The sequence below is a fragment of the Microchirus variegatus genome, assembly GCF_963457635.1.
Source record: "Microchirus variegatus genome assembly, chromosome: 5".
Lineage (NCBI taxonomy): Eukaryota > Metazoa > Chordata > Actinopteri > Pleuronectiformes > Soleidae > Microchirus > Microchirus variegatus.
The window spans coordinates 11,041,161-11,065,535 of record NC_139806.1 but is presented as its reverse complement, the minus strand read 5'-3'; the positions used below and the strand labels follow the sequence as shown (position 1 = coordinate 11,065,535).

At 43.7% G+C, this 24,375-nt stretch overlaps 1 protein-coding gene across 1 annotated transcript in view; it reads left to right on the top strand.

The window, feature by feature from the left end:
* Positions 1 to 22,706, top strand: part of LOC310927116 (3',5'-cyclic-AMP phosphodiesterase 4B-like) — a gene marked incomplete at its 5' end in the record, with an annotated part of 37,134 nt that extends 14,428 nt beyond the window's left edge. Inside the window, 10 exons of the mRNA XM_083889383.1 lie at positions 10,026 to 10,138; positions 18,610 to 18,703; positions 19,969 to 20,168; positions 20,269 to 20,367; positions 20,457 to 20,621; positions 20,942 to 21,041; positions 21,278 to 21,432; positions 21,531 to 21,653; positions 22,040 to 22,222; positions 22,318 to 22,706. Of these exons, the coding sequence (XP_083745509.1) occupies positions 10,026 to 10,138; positions 18,610 to 18,703; positions 19,969 to 20,168; positions 20,269 to 20,367; positions 20,457 to 20,621; positions 20,942 to 21,041; positions 21,278 to 21,432; positions 21,531 to 21,653; positions 22,040 to 22,222; positions 22,318 to 22,698 (1,613 nt within the window). The 3' untranslated portion in view covers positions 22,699 to 22,706. The remainder of the gene's footprint in view (positions 1 to 10,025; positions 10,139 to 18,609; positions 18,704 to 19,968; positions 20,169 to 20,268; positions 20,368 to 20,456; positions 20,622 to 20,941; positions 21,042 to 21,277; positions 21,433 to 21,530; positions 21,654 to 22,039; positions 22,223 to 22,317) is intronic.
* Positions 22,707 to 24,375: the final 1,669 nt, after the last annotated feature.

The window sequence follows — 24,375 nt, the reverse complement described above, 5'->3', positions numbered from 1 at the left end:
GTACAAAGAACATCAGCGTAACACCTGCCACTCTATCATGGTGAGATTCACATTGTTCACATGACAATTAACAATATCACACGCAGAGATGGCGTCATATCCTCGCTTGGGCTTCTTTTCGGTCTCGTTTTCGTCGACTCTTTGTCAGGAAAGGGGAGAGCAGATTTTTCCTGTTTTGCATCTATGTTTTTCAGTGAGGCACTTTTATTCCCACTGGTGGAAACTCTACAATACCTGCGTCTGTCTGTTGCATGAACATAGCTGGCAGAGAGGGATCTCTGTGAATCTAAACACTGGAGGAAGTAGAAGTGAAAGAGACTGAAACGCGTCAGAAATTATCAAGAGAGATTGAATTTCTGCCGGACGGTGGTCAGCGTCGACGGAAGAGTAAAAGATTTACCAACTCCCTGCAGGGAGTAAGAAAGGAAAATAAGAATGCGTGCCAAAGGTCGGAGACACACGTCACAGTTGTTGAACCTTTAATAAGGAGTGATGTGGGAGAAGCAGGGAAAAAAATGGATGAAATAAACACAAAACGCCAGTAGCATGACTACAGTTACTGGGTGGAAAGTGCACAAGAAGCAGAAAGTGTTGGGGGAATACTGAAACAATCAGCTCAGCAAATGCGTCAATTCAGACTGTTTACACTGTTTAAACGTCTTACTCCAGTAACGTGAGGGGATCGCAGATTTCCTCCATGTGAGTTTTTTTTTACGCTTTGCAAAAACAGTCTTGGCCCATCACACACAGTCCTGTGAGTCAGGCAGCTAACAAAGAACACACTCTTCCCTGAGTGATTCCGATTATCACGGCTGATTAACAGTGCTTTTGAAGAAAATGCTCGATTGTGACGTCCTTAACCTTCAAGGGGCTGGTAAATAATCTGTGACGGTGTTCACCAGCATTAGCTGAATATTGTCAGATGCCAGGGTCTGTCTCTCTCTCTCTCTCCCCGGGGTATGTGGTTAGACATTTGACCCAGAGAGGATGTGGAACCTGATCACCTTCTTCCCATTAATGTTTCCTGGGACTGGCCTTGAGGAATTAATGTTTACACGACACCCACAAATCAATGTTTAAGGCGGCGTCGATGCTGAGTAGAGATGTTGGGTCATAGGATACGAAAGATTATGTTGATTATTTGTTTTTTTGATTTTAAAGGTGCAGTGTGTAACTTTTGGAGATTTTTGTTGCCTTTGTTGACGTCCTAGATCACATGTGTCAAACTCAAGGCCTGGGGGCCAGATGTGGCCCGCCACGTCATTTTATGTGGCCCGCGAGTGATTAGTTGGTCTTAAAAATCGGTGTTAAAATAGGTTTATGCTGCTTTAAGGTGTGTGTTGACCATAAACTGCATTTCCCACAATGCATGTGACGGCATCACCATCGCGGACCGGGTTACATCTATAATGCATCATATTTGTAACTTCAATAAGTAATTAATAGAGAAAGTTACGGAGTAGTTACCTTTAGTTCACATTATATTTGATTACATTTATTCTGTATGGCCCTTTGAGGGTAACCATTATGCTGATGTGGCCCTCAGAGAAAATGAGTTTGACGCCCCTGTCCTAGATTGTTGTGACATGGATATTGGATTATTTTATTATAGTGCTGAGCACGGTAACAGCGTTACCGGTGCCAAAGCTAACGCAAGACGCGCTTGACGTAATTTTTACATGACTCCCGATTGTTTAAATGAGTCTCTAAAGTAATGGAGTTTCTTCGTGCCACGGCACCAGAGTCCAAGCACCATCTACCAGTTAGCTACGTTAGCTCCTTTAACGCCGTTAGCGCGCCTACAGTCGAACTGGAGTGGTCTGTTTATTAAACGAAAAGAGCAGCGCTACAAATAACCAGCGTACCTGTAAAACTGTAGTGTGAAGCAGCTTCTAGTGGTCATCGAGACCATTTACAAAGCGCTTGACATAAGTAGAATAACTAAACTTAAGAATTTAGAGAGAGAACGAGAACGAAAGCACAGTCAGCCACGCAGCGTAGGTGTCCGAATAGAAGTCACCAGGCAGCTGCCAGCATATTATGACCACTATCTGTGGCTCTCGGGTGGTTCGTTTGCCACTTACGTTCCACTCGTTGGCGATGTCGAGGAAGTCTCAGCAATTAGTCGCGCATCTGATTTTTTTTTGACAGTCACAGTCAACGTCTCAACTGTGTAAATGATGAATAAATCAATTTATTGTAATTTCAATAAATGCATTCAGTATTGCATGCAACCATGCTAATGTACAGTAAGGTAGCTACATATCATATCATTGTTCCTGTTCCTTGTCGCCTTCATTTTTTTAAAAAGCACCCCTGTGGTGGAGTTTCATGACAAAGACGTCATTTGTTTTTATCAGTTTATAAAACATTTAGATCTTCTTCGTCATGAACTTATTGTCACCTTTTATGGTAAAAAAAAAAAAGCGCTCTGCCTTTCTTCATGAGCCTATCCCCAGTTACCTGATACACTTCAAAGTGCATTCACACACACACACACACACACACACACACACACACACACACACACACACACACACACACACACACACACACACACACACACACACACACAGCCTCTGCATTTGGGAATAAACAGACATGTGACTTTGTGCGTAATATGCTGAAGGTGTGGAGCCCGGCACAATAAGCAGCCAACATTACTCATCTCCATCTATGGTTTCATTTTTGTAAACATGCCCCTGAAAGAGCAGCAATGAAGAATAACCTAAGTCAAATGAAGTTGTCCTGACAGCACAGGGAAGAAGTAAAACCATGTGCTCGTTACTGGTAATCTGCAATTTAATGGCAAATAATCCTGAGAAAATACTTCCAAATTAGGTCAAACTCTAGACTTGTACATAGTCGTAATTATGTACGTACGTGTGTGTTTGTGTGTACACGTGAAGTGGTTTGCAGTGCACACAGTGGTGTCTGTAATGACCTGCGTTAGTATCACATGAAAGGTGTAGTAATATTGCGTCAATACTGTTAATGCAATTTCCATCTTATAACAGTAATAATGTAGTAATAAGGCGATAATGGATGCAATAAGTTATAATAATAGGAGCTAAAAAGTAATATTTGGGTATTAGCTTGGGATTGAAAATGACTATAGGCTATGTTTAATGTTGGATCTTCATAGTTTGTGAATTAAAAATGATAAATGCACGCGCATTTTCTAATGTTATTATCAAGTTATTACATGGTTATTACTGTAGAATAAGAATAAAACACTCACTTCAAAATTCAGTGCAATAGATGTTGATATATTCTATCATTGCCTGATGTTTTTCACACAGTCTTTCACATGCACAGCACTGAGGAAACAAACAGATGCATATATAGTCCGACAGCTGGCCACATGCACATGGCCAGAACAAATTTGGCTTGTCGCTCTCTGTCTGAGCAGTCCGCTCCGCTCCACTCTTGAGTCGGCAGTTCTCTCTGCTCCGCGGCGGGGGAATCCATGCCAGGTTTTCCAGGCCTGCAGCCAGAGGTGAGACTCTGCAGGGCTGGAAGCGTGCAGCCTGGTTAACTATTTGAATTATGTCATTGACGTCAGCACAGTCATAAATCTCGATGCGGCCCATCCCTCAGGCTGCTCCATGCCAGCACAGCTCCATGGTGCATTGTGTAGAAGCTGTCATACAGGCCACAATAAGGTGTGTGTCAGTATGTGTGTGTGTTTGGATTACTGTTGAAGCCCTTTGTTTTGACAGGTGAGGAGATAAAGCCACAGTTATAAACTATGAAGAGCCATAATCAACACTGAAGGCTGTTATGGACAAAAGACAAAGGGTGATAGTGTAGTTTCGGGGTTGGACGTGCTGTAAATGTTGCGCCGCCTCACAAACTCCTGCTGGTAACAAAGTGACAGCGCTTTGATAATATTACTTACTGCCTCATATTTTCACCCTTTTTTTTCTGTAACACATCCTGTTACTGTAGCCTGTTTACTGTAAGAAGGAAACGAGAAGGAAGTAGCCACGTTTTTTTTTTTTTGTCGCTGTGACACATTTTTATTCAGTCTTCAGCTGAGGAATTTTTCTGCATTAGATGAGATGTGTCATCCTTGTGCGTAGGGCTCTTAACAGGAAGTACACGACACACTTTTTCCCTGTAAAAGGTGCAAAATCTTGGAACTCTCAAATCACCTGCAAACCTCCTGATTCAGGAGTCCTTGGATGCTTTAGTATTATTATTATTATTATCATATCATAAAAGCCCTTCTAGGGACAAGTGTTGCAAATCAGCTAGAAACACTATGGTGCATGCATGCATGCATTGGACAACCGTGTTATTGTATCTGTCCCTATAGAAATAAACCATAAATAAACACATTTACAGTGTAATCTCAAAGAAACTCAAATCTGGATCTGTTCAGTTTTATAGAAATATAGATTACCAAGTATGAACTACAATGTTGTATAGGCTGTAGGTGTGTGTGTGTGTGTGTGTGTGTGTGTGTGTGTGTGTTTAAATAAAATCCATAGAATATATAGAACTAAAAAGGTGTTTTGAGTGTGCATACCTCTGATAACACCGAACACGCCCTATCTTGCAATAGAAAGAAAAGAAAGCCACAAAATTCCTTGATCCAACCCCTTAAGATATTAACACTCCAGGTACACTATGTTCTATATGGCTGGAAAAAAATCAAACAACAATTGTGTTTTTTCCTTTACACCAAATTGATTACGATTAAAAAAAGATCACATTATAGTTTATATTCTAGTAGTGTGTTTAGAGCACTAACACACCTTGATCATAAAGTTTGCAGCTGACAGTTGTTCCACAACACCACGAAAAGCATTTTCATCACAACAATTTCTACTGATGCATTTTTTATTGTTATTATTATTATTATTATTATTACGTTCCTGATGTCTAGCCGAGTGATTGTATGGAGCTGATGCTGTGTGTCACACCGGCTCATCCCTAATGATTTATCCACTGAACAACAGGATTTACTGTTTATTTGGAGACGACACAGATCGCAGATCAAATGCAAAGCATTTAAACTCTGGATTTATTTCCACAAGGTGTGTCCTTTCTTTCTTTCTTTACGTTTGTCTGTCTTTTTTCTTTCTCTCTGTCTGTCTGTATTTCTTTCTTTCTGTTTGTCTGCCTTTCTGCCTGTCTGTCTTTTTTTCTGTCTTTCTTTCTGTTGTTTATCTTTCTTTCTTTCTGTCTGTTGTCTTTCTTTCTTTCTGTTGTTTATCTTTCTTTCTTTCTGTCTGCTGTCTTTCTTTCTTTCTGTTGTCCTTCTTTCTGTTGTTTGTCTTTCTTTCTTTCTTTCTGTCTGCTGTCTTTCTTTCTGTTGTTTATCTTTCTTTCTGTCTGTTGTCTTTCTTTCTTTCTGCTGTCTTTCTTTCTGTTGTTTATATTTATTTCTGTTGTTTGTCTTTCTTTCTGTCTTTCTTTCTGTCTGTTGTCTTTCTTTCTGTTGTTTGTCTGTGTTTCTGTCTTTTTTATTTCTGTCTTTACTTCTTTCTTTCTGTGTTTTTCCTTCTTTCTGTTTTTCTATTTTTCGTTTCTTTTTTCTTTCCGTCTGTGTTTCTTTCTGTCTTCAGTTATTTCTTAATTTTCTGTCTTTAGTTCTGTCTGTCTTTAGTTCTGTCTGTCTCTCTCTCTCTGTCTGTCTGTCTCTCTGTTTCAATGACGTGCCATTTTTCTGCACCCAAACACTTTGACCATATTGACGTATGTTGGGGGGATGATACAAAGATGATTCATTTAACCGACTGTCTGAGCTGCACATGTAGTGCAAAGTCAAACCAGCGCCGCGCTGACTGTGGGCACGTATCGCTGTCGGAGTGTGCGCTCGCTCCTTCGCGATGCGGTGAGGTCAAGACGAGGAATGTGTGTGTGTTTACGTACGTGCAGTTTGTTTACCCTTTGACTGACGGTGGTAACTCGAGCCCTTTTTATTGACTCTTTGTTGTAAATGGCCACATTATTCTCGCTCTTGTTTGTTATGAATAAACATGACTGAGAGTCAACCTCATCATGAAAATTCAAACATCAGCTCTGTGTCAAAGCTGCTTACACGTGCAACCTTGTGGGTTGAAGTGACTAAGTCATTTACGCATGTGCTCACATGCTTTTTTTGGCACTGGTGCTTTGCTTTTTTTTGTTATCTTTTGCTGCGTTATTATTATGCTTCTACTTTTTTGTTCTGAAACAAAATGCAGAAAGGACCAGAAGTCTGAGAGGTTTTTCTCATTCACATCTCCAAGACGTGCTACGCTGCTTAACCGAGTTGGCACTTAATCGGTAATACAATAGTACAGTAATAGACTAGTATAACACTTTGCGTTATGAGGAAGTCATATTATGGTAATGCCATGTAATGAACAGGTAGTATTAATGGTATGTTTGGTAATAAGGTGATAATATTACAGTAATACCTTGTTGTTTCAGAAGTGCAGTATCCGGTTAAAGATTTTGATTGATATTATGAGGAGATACTATACCGTCACCTATACAATTTATTTGTGTTTTCCATTAAAGCTCCCATAGAGTGGTCCTATCGCACATATATGTGAGTTATGGAGGTCTACTTACACATTAACTTGTTTTTATGGTCAAAAACCTCCTAGTTGTAAATGTAAATGAGCTGATAGAAATCTCTCCTCACTCCGCTGTTCAGGAGAACCGCTGTTTAAGTAACCAGAACGGGTTATTTCAGAGATCTCACTGAGCCTGAGATTACAATAAAACACAGCGTTTCTGATTCATTTAATGTCATATTCATTGAAAAAATAAGGACATTTCTAAGTGACCCCAAACTTTTGAACGGTAGTGTATGGAAGTGGACAAGTTGGGAAAATTTGAAGTACAATTTAAACGGATTCAAGAAATAAAATAGTCTGTCTCATGAGTGAAATGTCACGCCGACTTCAGTGTTTCACTGCACTGGTAAAGCAGCTGGAACAGTAGATACAGCTCAGTGCACGAGGTAAATATTACTCGACCTAAAGACGCCACCTACCGCCATCTACCAATCATTGCAGTCAGTAGTGTCTCAGCTGCAGAGCAACCACGGGTTGCCAGTTACGTCAGAAAACGAAACCTAAAAGACCTCTGTATTTTGAATTTGTATGTAGTAACCGTTTTTGGCCACATTCTTACATATGGCACCTTTAAGGTAACAGCTTGGTAAACAGAATCAACTTGGTAAAAAAAAAAAAACGTTTTTTTTTAAATATTTTGAGGGATGTTTTTAATCCTCATCAATAGTTTGTGTGTGACAGATGAGACAGAACAGTTCTGCAAACCAAACTTCCGCCAGACAGCAAGAGAATCGGGTTTTGGGAGGTTGGTCGAGAGCACAGAGAGAGGTAGTGTGAGGTGGATGCGAGTGGAAGGTGTCTTGGGTGGGAATGGAGGGGTGGAGGGAGGGGGTTGTGGGTGTTTGAGCCCAGCCCTGGTCGTTAGTGCAGTTGATGGTTCTCACAGAGGTCGGTTTGTGGCCCTATAGGGGGAGAGAGATGGAGGGAAATGGGGGAAGAAGGGAGGCAGACGGGGTCTGTCTGCACACTGAGGTCTGTTGTCCTCTGGGCAGCATATGGCCAAAGCATTAGGACTGACTAAAGAAGAAAAAAAAAACGAGACTTCCACTGAAAAACAGGCTGGAAAAGTACCTTGCGCTCTGTCTGGAAGCAGGTTTTTCAGACTGAAGCTCAGTCACGCCACCTTTGACTGGTGACATTGTGAAATGTCTGTCAGTGCAATTAGCATGTTATGTATGATTGACAATAGGTGATGATGGCTTCAGCAGTCCAATTTGATCCCATTTAACAACTCAAAGCTAATTATTGCACTGGTTGTGTTCGGGAAGTGTGTCCCCAGGTCTGTCTTAATGAAGGAGACGCGGTCAGTGAATGTGTGAAGTTCTCTGTGCAAGTGGTTTGAAGACGGAGAACAAAGCAAGTGAACCTTTTTATTCTGCAGTTTACATCGGAGTGGTTTTCAGCCATAAAAACAAAAAAACTGGAGCGTGCTTATGAATTTGCTTCCAATTTCAAAATGACCTGAATCCTGCTCATTCAACGAGCCAGCCCTTTGATTTTTAACAGCCTTCACTATTAAAATGTCTAATGGTTGTATCTGCCTTCATCGGAGGAAAGCGGGACAGGATGTGGTCCCACCTTCTTGGCAGCATCTCCCTCTCCTATGGCCCAAAGACAACCACACGTGGGTATATACCCAGTTTCAACAGCTCACCACCTTGTGCACGAGCCGCTTTGATGTCGTACATTCTGCTCCGTGTCAGATTTTTTTTTACATGGCTCGGGATACCGGCGGTTCTTGTGAATCTGTGGACCATGACGCTTGGCATCGAGTAGTGTTCTTTGAATTCTCCAACCTGGCGCTCAAGTAAAGGAAAAGCGGTCTGACCTGAGGAATGTGGCAAGTGTTCGCCGTCTTCCTCTCGTAATCCGAGGCAGTAGTGGCATTATTTCTGAAAAAAAAAAAAACATGTTTTGGACTTGAGCCAGGACTAGATTTTCCTTTATGATTCAGAAGCATCGCAGTCACCATGTTGTTCTGATTCTCCTTTTTTTGTGCTGGTGGGGTTTCTTAACTGCACATATTATGCTGTGCTGCATGAGATTCATTGAAGTTTTTTGTGACACACTGGTGGTTCAGAGTCTGTACGCCATCGCTGTTCTTTGAAGTGCTTTGATCCACCATATTGACGTAAATTGGGGAGCAGCACGCTGGCTGTCCTGTTGTGCTAAGCATATGGGCTAAATCTCTTCCATGTGTGAAAGCCCTATGAAGTCGAGATCAGTCTTTTCCATCGAGAAGGGAAGATGGGGAAATCCAGATGCGCGCCGGCTCTTTGCTCCCTCCAGGCACAAATTTGTTGAATCAACATTCTCCCTCAGATATTGGAATACGATGTTTGTTCGTTTGTTTGCTCATGTTTTGTCCTTTCAAAGCCTTTCCCATAAAGCACTCTTTTTCTTTTTCCTTCTAAAACTTAACCCACCACCTGGCTGCTAATGACTGAGCCGTTTTATTGAATGACAGCTGTGATTGTCCCCAGCAGTGACTCCACCATTCAGTAATTCCGCCCCGTGTTTTATGCGAGTTCAGGGCCAAAGAGGAAGTGCTTTGGTTTCTTTGGCACACAGGAGACCCTGGCTTGTCGTCCCCCCCCCCCCAATTCAGGGAGTCAGAGTTTGCCTCTCGTGTTGCTTGTGCAAACACAGGGTTTGGTGTTTGATATAATTTTTTTCTCTCTCTCTCTCTCCCTCAGAGAGGTTCAGAGAGGAGAGAGCCAGTTTGTGAAGCGTGGTGGTGTGAGATGCTGCAGAGTGCAGCCTTGAAGTGGTCTGCATGTCTCAGGGAGGAAGTTAGGGGCGTGAAGTGAGTTGACAAAGTGCGTCAGACAAGCTAAAGCAGGTTCTTGTCTTTGTCTCGTATGGTTCCTGTAATTTTTTATATACCTTAATGTGCATTGGCGTGTGTTTGCTTGCATGAAAACCCCAATCAATGCACACTGGGGAAAAAAAGCAAAAAGCCAGATGGGTTTTTGCGTCACCCAAGTCATGCACCTCCGTTTATATTGTTTATATGCACGCTGTATTTGTTTGAGTGGGAGAGGGGGGGGGTCAACAGCAGGAGGCAGCAGACACAGCGTTCTGCGAGAAGGATATGAACGGACAGGAGAGACGCTGAGAATGGGTGGGGGAATCAGACGGCGAGAGGGAGGGGGGATTGCAGAGTGCACGAGAGCTAGGGAACGAGGGGGTCCAGAGAGAAAGAGCCTACAGAGAGAAAGTGCCTAAGTCTCAGTTTGTCTGAGAGTACAACTTCTCACAGGATGAAGGAGCTTTGCGTACACACCTCCCCCTCTTCCTCTGCGTCTCCCGGATGTCCCGCGGCCCAGTCATCTGTTCGATCGGGCCACACGGGGACCCTCGGACCTACGCGCATGGTATCCGGGGGTTCCGCTATGGACATGGATCCTCTCGGTCCTGATTACGTGTCCATGTGTCTGTTGGCAGATGAGTCGTACCAGAAGTTGGCCATGGAGACCATGGAGGAGCTGGACTGGTGTCTGGACCAGTTGGAGACCATCCAGACCTACCGCTCTGTCAGTGACATGGCTTCGAACAAGGTAGGCCATGGTTTTATTTGATTTTTATCATAACAACGAAAAGATATTCTCCGCTGGATGACTGCTACTCTTTTGAGCTATTTGCATACAATTTGAATTTTCATGATATTCTTACTTTGAGAGATGAGTTGATAGACTACAGAAATGTCAACCCTTAGACTAAATGACCAATTTTTTGAACATACATTTCGATGTGTCGACTCCTGTTCGACCTGCTAATGTCGCCCGGAGGGTTTGCAGCGTAACAGTTGGATTGCAGTGTTTGTGTTTAATGTGCAGTCAGGAGCCATTGTGTTGAGACATAATGATGATTGGGCTGCCATGACTTGACTAACTTGTTTACAGCTGTACCATACAATGTGCTTTTATCGACGCGTGGTTGCTCATTAGCTCGGTTTATTTGAAACGTACAGTGACGCACTTGCAAAGTACAAGCTGCTATGTGGTGGTGTGTGAATTGGCATGATTAAGTTTGCACAGCTCTTGTAAAAAAACCCCGAAAACAATGTGAACTGCATTTGTTTTTCTTGACTTTATGACTTCTGAGTTCCTGTTGTCTTTGAACAGCGCAGGGCGCTGCGTGGTTCCACGTTAAAAGTTCTGCTTCACTGTACTTGCTTTTTTTTTTCTTCCTCACACTACCTGAGGCACATGAGGACACATGGACACTCACCATGTATTCTGATGCTGTTGTTTCACTTATTTCTCATCTGACATCATCTTAAAAAGGGTCACACATCAGTCAGTCCAGACTACAGTTTGAGATTAACAGAGAGAATGAAGACATGTTTAGTTGTATAATGTGTCCCAATTCTCAGCTTCATTTTCACCTCAGGGCGATGAATCATTAACATTTCCATGATAGTGGTAAGGTAACCTTTTTGAACCTGTCACCCAACAACATTTAACTCTATGCTTTTTGCTCTCAAACTCTCATTTATTGTGCTTTATTGATCAAACCATTATCGATACCTCTCATCTTTTTTGAAGGCAGTGGGGGAAGTTGGAGCAAATCCCATTATGGCATTGAGTAAGATTCAAACTATAGCAGGTCACCAATCGATCACAATTAATGAGTTAATATCACCTTTGATGATGCTCATAAAATGTAGGAACACAACACACACTTAACTGCATGTGCCAAACCATTATGCAACTTAATGTACAGTGAAAACCTAAAGAGTCTTGGCAGTCAATACATATTGTGTGCTCCTTTATTTATTTGACCCACTTTTCTGGGAATTTGCCAACAGCTACAGCATTTACCTTGCGTGTTGACAAGCAGCCAAACTTACATAAACATACGCTCTTTACATTCTATTCCCTGGATTAAAAGCACTTGAATATTTATTTTTAACGTTAGTTCAAAAAAATTATATGCAAAAAAAAACATGTTTCATTGTACCGGTGTTTTTCAATACATCCAGTCGCCCAACCCTAAATTCGCAATAATATGGCAATTGTTTTGGTCAAAATAATCGCGATTCAAAATATAATCAAATGCCGAAAAAAGTTTTTGTAGACACAGAAAAACTATGGAGTGGATGGGTTTTGCTAATATGTGGACGAGCTTATTAAAAAAAACTGGATCATCTCCTTGCTCCAATTTCGCTCCCACCATGTGCCTAAAGCGTATCTTACCCACCTTTAATAGCAAATAGTACACTGATGCATTCTTCTGCTCAGTGATTTTGGTGCTACAGTCTACAGTTTTACGCAATTGCAGTGCAGATCGTTTACATTTGTGAGCGCTATCATCGGAGCTGCGTGAAAATTGACCGGAGCAGGAAGCAATAATCAGTGGAACAGTCTGCAGCAGCTGGGAGTGGGGGGGGAGGACACTGTGATCATTTAGTGGAAGTTCTCATCGTTTTTAAATGCAGTATGCTGTTGTGCACTACAAAACAGTGAGTCTTTGCATTCATAAAGTGACTATGCTAATGCTCACTGAGCTTCTACTTAGGCACGGCCATGTGTTTTCCTAAATGCTAAAATCAGCACGGTAACATAGTGACCGTTCTCAGGTTTAGCACTTAGCAGCTTAAGTAAAGAGATCTGCATTTATCTTGTCGTAAAGCTATGTGGAAGGTTATAAAAATGTAAAAAAAAACATTTGTTTCATGAACTGGTAAGAAAATAACTGGTTCTTTTCCCAGCCTTTCAGTTTGGAGGTTAATTGGACACTCTAGGCGTCAGGTGGGATTGGCACCAGCAACCCTGCGACCCTCATGTGGAGAATAAAGCAGTAGAAAATCAATGGATAATGGATGAAAATAACTTCAGAACTTTAACTCAGGCTACAAGACAAAGCAACTTTTTGAGAAGAAATGGGTATTTTTACAGCCTTTAGTGCCCCCTACAGGACCTACAGCCCACACTTTCTCCCTAAGAACCCTGCTCATCAGGCTAAAAAAGACAAAACAGCTCATTCTCATCAGTTGGCCTGTCATAGTGGATTCATTAAATATGTGCTGTGTGTTTTTTTTCTTCTTTCTGATTAGAGCTAAATAAACACACTGTGGTTCTGCTGTACCACACAAAGCAGCCTTTTACAGCTAATTACTTCCCTTTGCTTTGATGCACGTAAACATTTCTTGGTGTGTGTTGCGTTTGTGTTTGGCTCATCCAAATTACCATACACTCGTACAGTATTACTCAACCCCTCCTCCCATGCAGACATTGGAGACTGTATGGCGGCGTCAGATCCTAAACACCAAGGGTGTCTTCTACACTGTGGTCTGAGGGACTGGGATAAGGAGGGGTGTTGTCATACTATGACGGGTGACTTTGACCGTGACTCCAGTTTCCTGTCTTTTTTATATACAGAGACCTTCAATGCCCCCCCGACCCCCCCCCCCCTCCTCTGCTCCCTGGTTACCAGACAACAATAGCGTTGCTTTGACCAAGCAGCCAAGTTTAGTCTTTACACCACGTCATTGGGACTCCTAAGACAATGACCGTAAGGCCCTGCAGACACACTGCAGCCTGGTCGGGCTGGCCAGGCACATGACTCAGAGTCTTCTCAATATAACAATACTGCCATTAAGCATTGTTGCCCCAATGATGGAGGTCAGTGGTTTATGATGTTCCTGCTTAAATTTGTCAGCAGGGCCCTATTGTTGTTGACAAGCGGCAACTGCTCATGACCCATAAGAACACACGTTTTGAAGCGTCCACAATTCACCAGTACAATGTTAATGTTTCGCAACCGGGCATGCACAGACTGCGACCAGGCTCCTGTTGGACGATACCAGCTGTCAATCACACTGGTGTCCGCTCGTATGTACTATGAGTTATGGAGGTTTACTTACATACATTAACTTGTTTTTATGGTCAAAAACCTCCGAGTTGTAAATGTAAATGAGCCGATAGAAATCTCTCCTCACTGAAGCTCTCATCAGCCGAGCTGTTTCAGACATCTCACCCGAGAAGACAGAACTGTGTTGTGATTGGCCAGCCAACGAGAGCTTTCCCAACTGTCTTGTGATTGGCCAGATACCCGGAAGTGACATAATTAGCACACCAGCTCTCAGAAGCGCAGCTCCCCCCAATGGAACGGTGGATGCACTGCTACTCATTATCAAAACATTGTTTTAACAATGTTTAAAAATAGCTTTGTCACGACTCCCAGCCGCAGTCCCTTTTATGACTTTGACCTGGAATCAGAAGACACTGTCGCAAGTGAAACACCTCCACAACGGGAGTTCTTCTTCTTCTGCGGTTCAATGTACGCAACTGGATTTGTAGTGCCTGGAGCAGGAGGATCCGCTGTTCAGAAGAACTGCTGTTTACGTAACCAGAACGGGTTTTTTCAGAGATCTCGCTGAGCCCGAGATTACAATAAAATACAGTGTTCTAAGCAGTGGCTGAACTGTTTGTTTCGAACCTTCAGGGCTTCATAAAGGAGGTATGGCGCAGATAAACACCAAAAAAAAACAGCGTTAATTGGTACTTCCGTTCTATGTGAGCTTTAAAAGTCACACTTTTATTCATCAAACGGGTTGCAAAATGAATAGAAAATATAGTCAGAGAACCAGCGAAACTGTTTTCAGCTGTGCTAACATCATTGCACAAGGGTTTTCAAGGGTTTTCTAATCATCCAATAGCCTTCTAACGCGATTAGCAAACACAATGTACCATTAGAACACTGGAGAGATGGTTGCTGGAAATGGGCCTCTATACACCTATGTACATATTCCATTAAAAACCATAAAAGACGTTTGCAGCTAGAATAGTCGTTTACCACATTAACAATGTATAGAGTGTATTTCTGATTCATTTAATGTTAGATTCATTGAAAAAAAGTGTTTTTCCTTCAAAAATAAGGACATTTCTAAGTGACCCCAAACTTTTGAACGGTAGTGTAACTGTTTTAGAGACTTAACAGCATTTAGTAACTTTCCAATGCTCTATGAAGTACAGTCAGTCAGTTTTAGTGAACATTGGCATAACCACATTTATCACAATATCACAATTACTGCAACGTGTGCTGCCAAGCGTTTCTACGACGGCGGCGCTCGACAAAGAGCCCGTTTCTCTACGGAATCAGAGAGTACAGTATATAATTGAACCCAGCGTCAAAAAAAACCCAGGGTGTCTCTACTTACTGTGTCCAAGGGCACAGGTGTGTCCGGGGGCTGTGGGACCACACATTCTGCTGACCACCAGTCTGGTCGCTGTGACCTCAGCGCTGGTAGCTGCTCCCCTGCCCCTTCACTATCATTAGCCTCGCCGCACTTCCATGCTCACGCTGGTGACGGCCTTGGACAAACACTGCCATGTGAATCCAGTCAGGAGAGTTCAGCGCTCTGCAGGCTCGCGTGCAGGCAGGCCCGACGAGCAGAGCGGGGAGCGGGTAGGAAACTTTAGCTCACGTGTGGTCACTTGAAACTTTGAAGCGCCGCCGTTTTCAGTCGGGGGGGAAAGAATGACAAAATTATTGAAACAGATGTAGCGGTGGGTCTGTAGCTATAGCAGGGGTAATGGACGTTAAATTATAGTGCTGCGATTCCCTTTTGACTGAACGGGTGGTGAGGAGATCAGACTAGCTACAGTAGTGATTATGGCGTCTAATTGTAATTAAAACGTTTAACCTCTGTAATCTGCTGTTATCATGGAAAATAGGGCAAAATAAGGGCGGTATATACAGTATATGAAAGCTGGTTTTAATTACCTTGGCTGAGGATTGCTATGCTTTGCCTGTTTGTCTTTGAGCAGCATAATTCAAAAAGTAAATAACAGATTTTGATGCGTGTGTAGTTCATGGCCCAGGGAAGAAATGATGTGATCTTGGTGGTGAATCAAAAACGCAGAAATGTTTTTGTTGCTGCTCTTTTGTAACCCTGTTCTTACCTTCTTCCGGGAACCAAGTGTTTCTAATGTTCCTAGACTGTGACAACTCACTGGACATAATCGGTTGTGTGTTGTGTTGACACGGTAAACAGCCACACATGGGACGGAGTGGGGGGGGGGGGCGGGGGTCAGCGTTGGCTCACACTGTCCTTTTGTCACATTGCATTGCAAAATACGTCGAGCTGTTCCTGCGTGCAATCTTTCGCAATTTCCCTCCTTTTTTTTTTTTATTGAATAAAGGTCAAAGTGTGCTCTGTGAACTCAGCCAACTTTTTCTTCTTTAAAGACTTTTCCTGGGGGGGATTCACAGCACAGGCCTGCATATGTCATATTCCTGCCCCTGTTCGTCAGCATGGCTGTCTCTAATCACGTAATTGAGGACTTTTCACTCATGAACTCAGGTATGCGAGTTGTTTGGCGCCTAAGGGCGCGTTAGGTAGCGCAACGATTACCAGTAAATGACCTCACTGTATTACTCTATGGTGTACAGAGGAAGTAGGAGGGAACTGGTTCCTCGGTGCCTGTGTTGGTGGGAGGAGCCGCTGGTGTCTTGTTAGACTGTAGGCCTACAGTCAGTCAAGTCTTATGTTTCCTGCCAGATGCCACTTCAGTCAAGAGAATAGAGAGAGGAAGCAAGTCGGTCTCAGAAGAGAGTTACTGCTCGCAGGAAACTTTGCAGGATTTCTTTTTAGCTTTGTTTGTTTGTTGTTGTTTTTTTTTTTAAAAAAAGAGTAACAATGGGACTATGTTGTTCTGAAAAGCAGAAGAAAAGCTTCGGGTTGCTTACAAGTTGGAAAAAGGTGAGTTAGTTTGTGCTTCAGGGGTGTTGGAGAATGGAATGAATTAATGAAGGAAAAATATTCATTTCAGTTTTCAGTTAATTTAATGGTTAAACATTGGTTTCTTTGCTGATTACAGTAAAGATCACCAAGCATGGTTGGTTGTTTCAGCTCACTATATGCGGCCTAAAATCACCTTTTTATTTTTAGTGTTAATACAACTTAATGAATTATATACTTAAATGTTTTTTGTTTTTTGGGGTTTTTTTTATGTGGCTTATCTGCTTACGTCAAAAGGATGTATGACTTAATGTCCTGCCTTGAGTAATCGGAGCACAGTCATCTTCTTGTAACTGTGCCGTCTCTGCGCGGCTGAGCGCCGTGACACAGGGTCACTGACATGTGGCTTTCTTTTCCCCTCGAGGTCGCACAAATCTGCACTGTTCTGCTGCTGCTTTTAAGGATCAATTACCAGCTCCCTCTTAACGGAATAATAAAGCCGTCTGAATTTGGGAAAAAAAAAAAAAAAAAAAACGGTGTCATGACCAGCGCTCTTTTATTTTTATGGACTGGCAGTCTGGCTCGTGAGGGCGGCCAGTGCTTTGAACGTGGTGTTCGAGTTTCACAGTCGAGTAGATGTTAGAAAGTCTGCTCGACAGCTACGAGACAGCTGCTGAGGCCCAAACCAGAGAAAAGACCTCTTTGTAAGAAATAATAAGGAGCTTTGGCAAAAGGCATCACGGTTGATTTATTACCTTATAATGTTATAGAAGCGGCATCAATTTGTTTTTTTTTTGTTTTTTTTAAAAAGCCATTTTGAATGTGTTGTGTGTGTGCATGTGTGTGATGTGATGCAATGTGCTCAGAGAAGGGACCACTGCGAGAACAACCAGGGGGGGGCGGGGGGGTGGGGGGACCGGTGTCACGTGACTCTGTTACCACGGCGTTCAGGTTGTCATGCAATTGGTGGTGGTGGTGGTGGTGGTGCACTGCACTGGTGGGCTGCAGACTGAGCACTCGCTCTCACCTGTTTGTCTTCCGTCCTCCTGTGTTTGTGACAAACGAATACCCAGCATTTCCTCACACCATGTGATAAAAACACTGTGGTGCTCCGAAGCCTCCCGTTGCGCAGTATATACTGGATCTATTCTGCATTACTGAGCGGGGGGGGGGGGGGGGGGGGGAGCAAATCAAGAAGGGAGGAGGGAGTTTGGGGAGAAAGAGAGGGGAAAAGGATGTGGGGGGATTCTCTCGTTTTCTGCAGTGCTGTGCATAGATCAATTTTTAGCAGGAGCGGTGGGAGGCGAGAGAGAGACTCCACCAGCCTGTCTGCCACAGGGGACACGTCCACCCTCCTCCTCCTCCCTGCCTTTCTCTGTCCCTCTCAAATTCTGTCATTCCTTCCTTGTTCACTCAGTGAAGGCTGGATTTCCCCCACACACACACACACACCCTGCGTGTCACTGGATAATATTTGGACGGTGGCAAGAGGAGACGGAGGTTTAGCCAGACGGACCGAGGCAGTGAGAACAAGAGAAAGGGAAAGGAAATTAATTACAGTCAGGGGGGGGATTCCATCGCTCTCGCCCGTGGCTCGCGATCCTTGAAAATCATTGATTTTGACACCATGAGGAGGCGCAATTGTCCAGGGATGTAGGGGCTCCACCGCAGCCCCTCTCTTCACGTTCAGCAGGGGCATTTTTGTTTTAGTCTACTGCTGGGAGACGGCGATTTTGCCGGGGCGTCTTGAGCTTGAGGCAGTCGTGCTGAGCACAGCTTTGGGGGTCCACTCAGAGAGGAGCGTACAGGGCTTCTGCTGGGGAGCACCAGGGGCACAGCACAGCTCAGCACCATGCCTGAGGCCAACTACCTGTTCTCTGTGTCCTGGGGATACATCAAGGTGTGTCCCGTATGGGATCTGATGTGTGTGTGGATGTGTGTGGATGTGTTGTATGGGATGAGACTGATATTGTCATCATGCTCTGGCTCAGTGGTTTCTGTTCCTGGAGGAAAAGGATGGCGCATTATGTTGTCCTGAAAAAAAAAAAAAACTCTGCATAAACATTAGCATTTTGGCATTACTGTATTTTATTGGCCTCGCTGTCAAGTGTATTCGTGGCTAAATTAAACCATAACCAAGAAGACATAAACACTGACCTTATATGGCACATAAAATAACATGTTCTCATGGCTCATATTCCACTGGGGGGGAAAAACAAAACAGGAAATGCTTTGTCCCTGTTCTTGGAAAACAGCAGTGAACTGATTTGATAAATATGTGTGTAACTGTACAGACCATTTAATCAAAAATCTATTCTTTTCTTTTCTTTTCGCCTCCAGTTCAAGAGGATGCTGAATCGGGAGCTAAGCCATCTGTCTGAGATGAGTCGCTCAGGCAACCAAGTGTCTGAGTACATCTCCAACACCTTCCTAGGTGAGCACTGCGACACGCTCACACGGCACAGACAGCAGCAGCAGCACGCGGCTGATTGTAACTCAAATGATGATGAGCGGACGTGAAAAGGTTGTGAGGTCACCCCAAAAAAAGCATGAGAAAGTCATAGTCCCCCCCCCCCCCCCGCTCTGAAACCAGTCAGATCTGGTCTGGAATAGAGAATCCCCCCTCACTGTCACTGCAGAATGATGCTGCGAGGTGGGGGGGGTGTGTGCATATGGAGCCATCGGGTCCAGATAGACTCTGCATTATTCATCAGGATAGACACCAGTGTTTCCCTGTGTCGTAGCTCGCCCCGGCTGCATTTCGTGACTACCGAGCTCACCTGTCCTGTCACCTGTGTTTTTGCACCCTCCAATCTGACAAGGGGAGAAACTGCACCTTTACTAACAATAGAACTGCGACGTGATAGAGCTGCTTTTTTGGGGAGGGGGAGAAAAGAGACAACGGGGGAGGTACTGAGCTCGTATTTGAAGAGCGGTGTGGGCTTTTTTGTTGTTGTTGTCATCTGCATTGCAGCTGACACCTGTCAGGTGGAGAGAGATCCTTTCCTTCCCGTGCTGTGTGGAGGATGCTGCTGAGATGTTTTTGTTTTTTTTCTCACTGCGGTGTATGTGGTGCACAAACACACACACACAGCTCTCAGCTGTGTGCAGCATGTGAGAATCACACTCGGAAAGCAGACATGAGTCTTGAATCACATGCTGCTGCAAAAAAAAAATAAAACAACCTTCACACTCCAGATCTGGTCCCTCATTTGAATATTTTAGCTAAATACGAACCAGGCTCGGGACCATTGTTAGATTTCAAAACATCCCATTAGCCCTGTATCTTATTAGCTTTATTAGAGCTGCAACTAACGATTATTTTCTCGTGTGGTCCATAAAATGTCAGAAAATGTTGAAAAACGTTGATCGGTGTTTGTCAAACCTGGAAATGACGATGCTCTCGAACGTCTCGTTTTGCCCACAAACCAAAATGATTCAGTTGGAATGATTTGTTTGTTATGTAGAGCAAAGAAACAAAGAAAGCGTTCACATTTAAGAAGCTAAAACAATCAGAAATCTTGTTTGAATCATAAAAAAAGACATGGTAACTTAAGTATTGGTTGCTAATTAGAAAATGTGTTGTCACCTAAGTGCAACTATCTTGCGTCAGGATGCTCACCCGTCAATGATAGCTTCATTTATTTTTCATTTCTGCCATAACTGACCCTTCTTTCTTTTATTATTATTTTTCTCCAGACAAACAAAACGAGTTGGAGCTTCCATGTCCAGTTCCCAAGTCCAGGGAGAGGAAGAGGAGGCAGGGCCAGCAGCAGCAGCATGGCGGGATGATGAGTCAGATTAGCGGGGTGAGGAAGGTCAGCCACACGCCCAGCATCACGGGCAGCGGTGGCAATCGCTTCGGGGTCAAGACGGACCAGGAGGAGCTGCTGTCAAAGGTGGGCGGTTGATTGACAGATGGTTACGTTTGGTTAAAATACGGATCACGTGATTGGCTCAGACACTTACAGCGTACATCCTATCTGCTCTCTATAACAGGACCTGGAACACATCAACAAATGGGGACTGAATATCTTCAGAGTGGCCGAGCACTCGCACAACCGACCGCTCACGTGTATCATGTACACAATCTTCCAGGTCAGTGTCTCTAGAAGGTGCAGTCATGGCTCCACCACTACAACGCCGTTGTTTTTCCTCATTGTATTTTCTCTTTTTGTCACATGCAGGAGCGAGACCTGATGAGGACGTTCAAGATTCCAACCGACACCTTTGTGACGTTCATGCTGACCCTGGAGAGCCACTACCACTCGGACGTGGCGTACCACAACAGCCTGCACGCCGCCGACGTAGCCCAGTCCACGCACATCCTCCTGTCCACACCTGCGCTGGATGTAAGTTACTCAGAACAGAACAGAACAGAACATCCTGGTCCTTTCTTATCAGCCACAGTGTAGTACAGAAGTTTTCCACCTGCAGTAACCATGTACATATATGGTAAAAATATGAGACACTATTCATATGTGGCACAACAATGGCCCCGCACCTTTTTTCCCAGGCTCTTTGGAATGATGCGATGACTCACCAACACTGGCATAGCCATGAAAACGCATGCCTTTAGAGGATGACACCTGTCTGTTACCTAACCTCGTTCAGCCAGTTTATTCACAGCGAAAGCTCATCTCTGTCTTTTTTTGTGTCCCTCGAAACGCAGGCGGTCTTCACTGACTTGGAGATCCTGGCAGCCATATTTGCTGCAGCCATTCATGACGTGGACCACCCCGGTGTGTCCAACCAGTTCCTCATCAACACCAGTGAGTCCTCTTCTCTGTCGCGCACGAACAACGCTGGTTTATTTAGTCTATGTTGCATAACGGGAAACAAAATGGGCATAAATATTTGCACGGTTTAATAGGCTATGTCTCCCATCAAGCCGTGTCTTTTTTGTGGGCTTTGAATGGTTACCATGGTTACCTAACCTGGGTTTTTTTTTTTTTTTGAAAGCGAGTGCTCTATTTAATTTCTCCCTTTCTGCCGTTTCTTCCTCTAGACTCTGAGCTGGCTCTGATGTACAACGATGAGTCAGTGCTGGAGAACCACCACTTGGCTGTGGGCTTCAAGCTGCTGCAGGAAGACAACTGCGACATCTTCCAAAACCTCACAAAGAAGCAGAGGCAGTCGATGCGGAGAATGGTCATAGACATGGTGAGGAAGCATCCGAGAGAGTTTAAGCTTTCGAAAACCATTGCACCAATCCTGGATTATTTCTCAAACCGTTCTTTGTGTTTTTTTATGTCTTCTAGGTTTTGGCAACTGACATGTCCAAGCACATGAGTCTGTTGGCTAATCTGAAGACGATGGTGGAAACCAAGAAGGTGACCAGCTCTGGAGTCCTGCTGCTGGACAACTACACAGACAGAATGCAGGTAAGATGTGCGCCTCTACCATTTTTTTTACTGTTTTCAGCTGTGCTAAAAAGGGTTTTCTAATCATCCAATAGCCTTCTAACGCGATTAGCAAACACAATGTACCATTAGAACACTGGAGAGATGGTTGCTGGAAATGGGCCTCTATACACCTATGTACATATTCCATTAAAAAACAGACGTTTGCAGCTAGAATAGTCGTTTACCACATTAACAATGTATAGAGTGTATTTCTGATTCATTTAATGTTATATTCATTGAAAAAAAGTGCATTTCCTTCAAAAATAAGGACATTTCTAAGTGACCCCAAACTTTTGAACAGTAGTGTATACCAGAAAGGTACAGTAAGCTTAAATTCTTGTTTTGTTTTGGGTTTTTTCCTGCAGGTTTTGCGCAACATGGTTCACTGTGCAGACCTGAGCAACCCCACCAAACCTCTGGATCTGTACCGGCAGTGGACGGACAGGATCATGGACGAGTTCTTCCACCAGGGAGACAGAGAGCGTGAGCGGGGAATGGAGATCAGCCCGATGTGTGACAAACACACCGCTTCAGTAGAGAGAACACAGGTAGAGGAGACACACACACGCACACACACACAGAAAAAAGGAGGTTATTGTGAGTTCCTTTCTTAACCACATTGTGCCTGTTTGTTTTTTTCCAGGTTGGCTTCATCGACTACATCGTCCACCCGCTGTGGGAGACGTGGGCTGACCTGGTCCACCCTGATGCCCAGGACATCCTCGACACACTTGAGGACAACAGGAACTGGTACCAAAGTATGATCCCACAAAGCCCCTCCCCTCCCTTCTACACTAGTGACAGAGAAGAAGGAGGCCCACAGGAGGAGGAGGAGGAGGAGGAGGTGGAGGGAGGATCTGTGATCAGTAAATTTCAGTTCGAAGTGACGCTGGATGAGCAGGACACAGAGGAAGGAGACGACGAGAGCGGCATGATGGAGACGACGGACGGTTTTGACGTTCTGACGCTCCAGAATCTCCCCTCTGACCAGGACGGGACAGAATTAGCAACGCGGAAAACATAGCGCAGCTGATCGCGTTCTTCTAAGAGTGCAGCATGGTTTTTTTGCTGTTTTTTAGCTTCGATTTTATTGCAGTGGAGGAATCCTGCAATCTGGCTCTTTGGAGCCGTCTGGTTAAGAGGGCCTAGGCTGAATTTGGGTCGCCTCAGCAAGCAAGGCAGGGAAAACACCCTGTGCCAGTTTGATTTTGAGCCCTTGAAGGGAGCAGAGAGAGCGTGTAGCCTCTGTCGTTTAAAGAAGGGACTACTGTGTGCGACTGTCGCGGCAGGACGGAAACCTCGGTCCTCGCAGTCAAGCGACGCGACACAGATGATAAGAATCAGTGTACTAGGACAAGTGAGATATCCTTGCACTTCAGGACACTTTTCATGTTCATTTGTTGTATCGTGTCGGGATTGGACGCCACCTGGTTTAAGTGCGTCCAACCGAAACTACTGGTCAGCGAGATATTTGAACTCAATACGTTTTTTTCTAACACGTCAAAAGAAAAGTTGTGTGCCTTTTTTGGGGGGGGTTGTGTTTTTTTTTAATATAATTTATTGAACACATACATGTAGTAACGTGACATGTGTCCAATTTTCTACAGAGAGGACGTTTTTTTACTGTCTCACACAGTCTTCCTAATGTTCTGGCAATAGTATAAGCTTGTTCTCACAAAAGAGTTCAGTGGAGGTATTTCAATAATCGGTTAACTTCCTGGCACAATTTGCACTTTGCGGCATACAGAGAGGAGAGAAGCATCAGTCATTTTACAAAATCCACTGATTTATCCGGCTTTGTTTTCCACGAGTATTCACATGGCTTATGTGACAGATTATTTGAATGTGGGAAAAAAAAACCTTCTGTGTAGTTTTTTGGTCCCAAAAGCAGCGAAAATTCCAAAGATTCTGTAACGAAAGCACTTTGATCGATTCACTGCCACTTCTAAAATGCTGTAGATGGCCAAACTGATCCATCACATGATCCTGTGGCCAAATAAAACCATAAAACAAGTGACAGTAAATTACCAATTGTAGTAATCAAATAAAAACATCAATTTCACACCAGTCAGGCAGAACTGATCATCTTTAAGAAACTCAAAACAAGCCCATTTCCCTAAAAATGTAGGTTTCCTGATCTTACATCCTCGAGAATAATATGCTTCACACCATTTTTGAACTTTTGAATGACTGTAAGACTGTGTGTGTGTGTGTGTGCACATTTAAAGAAACACCTATCAGTAATAAATGTGTATCTCGTCGTTCTTATTCCAGCACTTTGAATTACGTCGACAGGTTTAGCAGCTGGTTGCCAATCTGTCCAACACTACCTTAAAGGTACCACATTGTGAGGGAGCGTGTGTGTGTACATGTGTGTGTGTGTGGTAACACAGTAGCACAATCTTGTTGCACCAAGCTGTGTTTTTGTGCAGACCCTTCATTTGTAAGAGTGTATTTATTATATTTCCCTTGTACATGATAATATTGATAATATTCACTGTGTTTTGTTATTATTTATATGCACTACCTACCCGCGTGTTTGACTAAACTCGTCTGGTGGTTCTAACGACGTTATTTTGGTTCGAGATTTCACCCAGAAACGTTTTTACAGTCCGAACCAACAACAACGCCTCACACGAGGTGCCGAAGATGCTCTTTTTCTTTTGTTTCTGTCAGATTATGAACTCTGGATATTTACCGC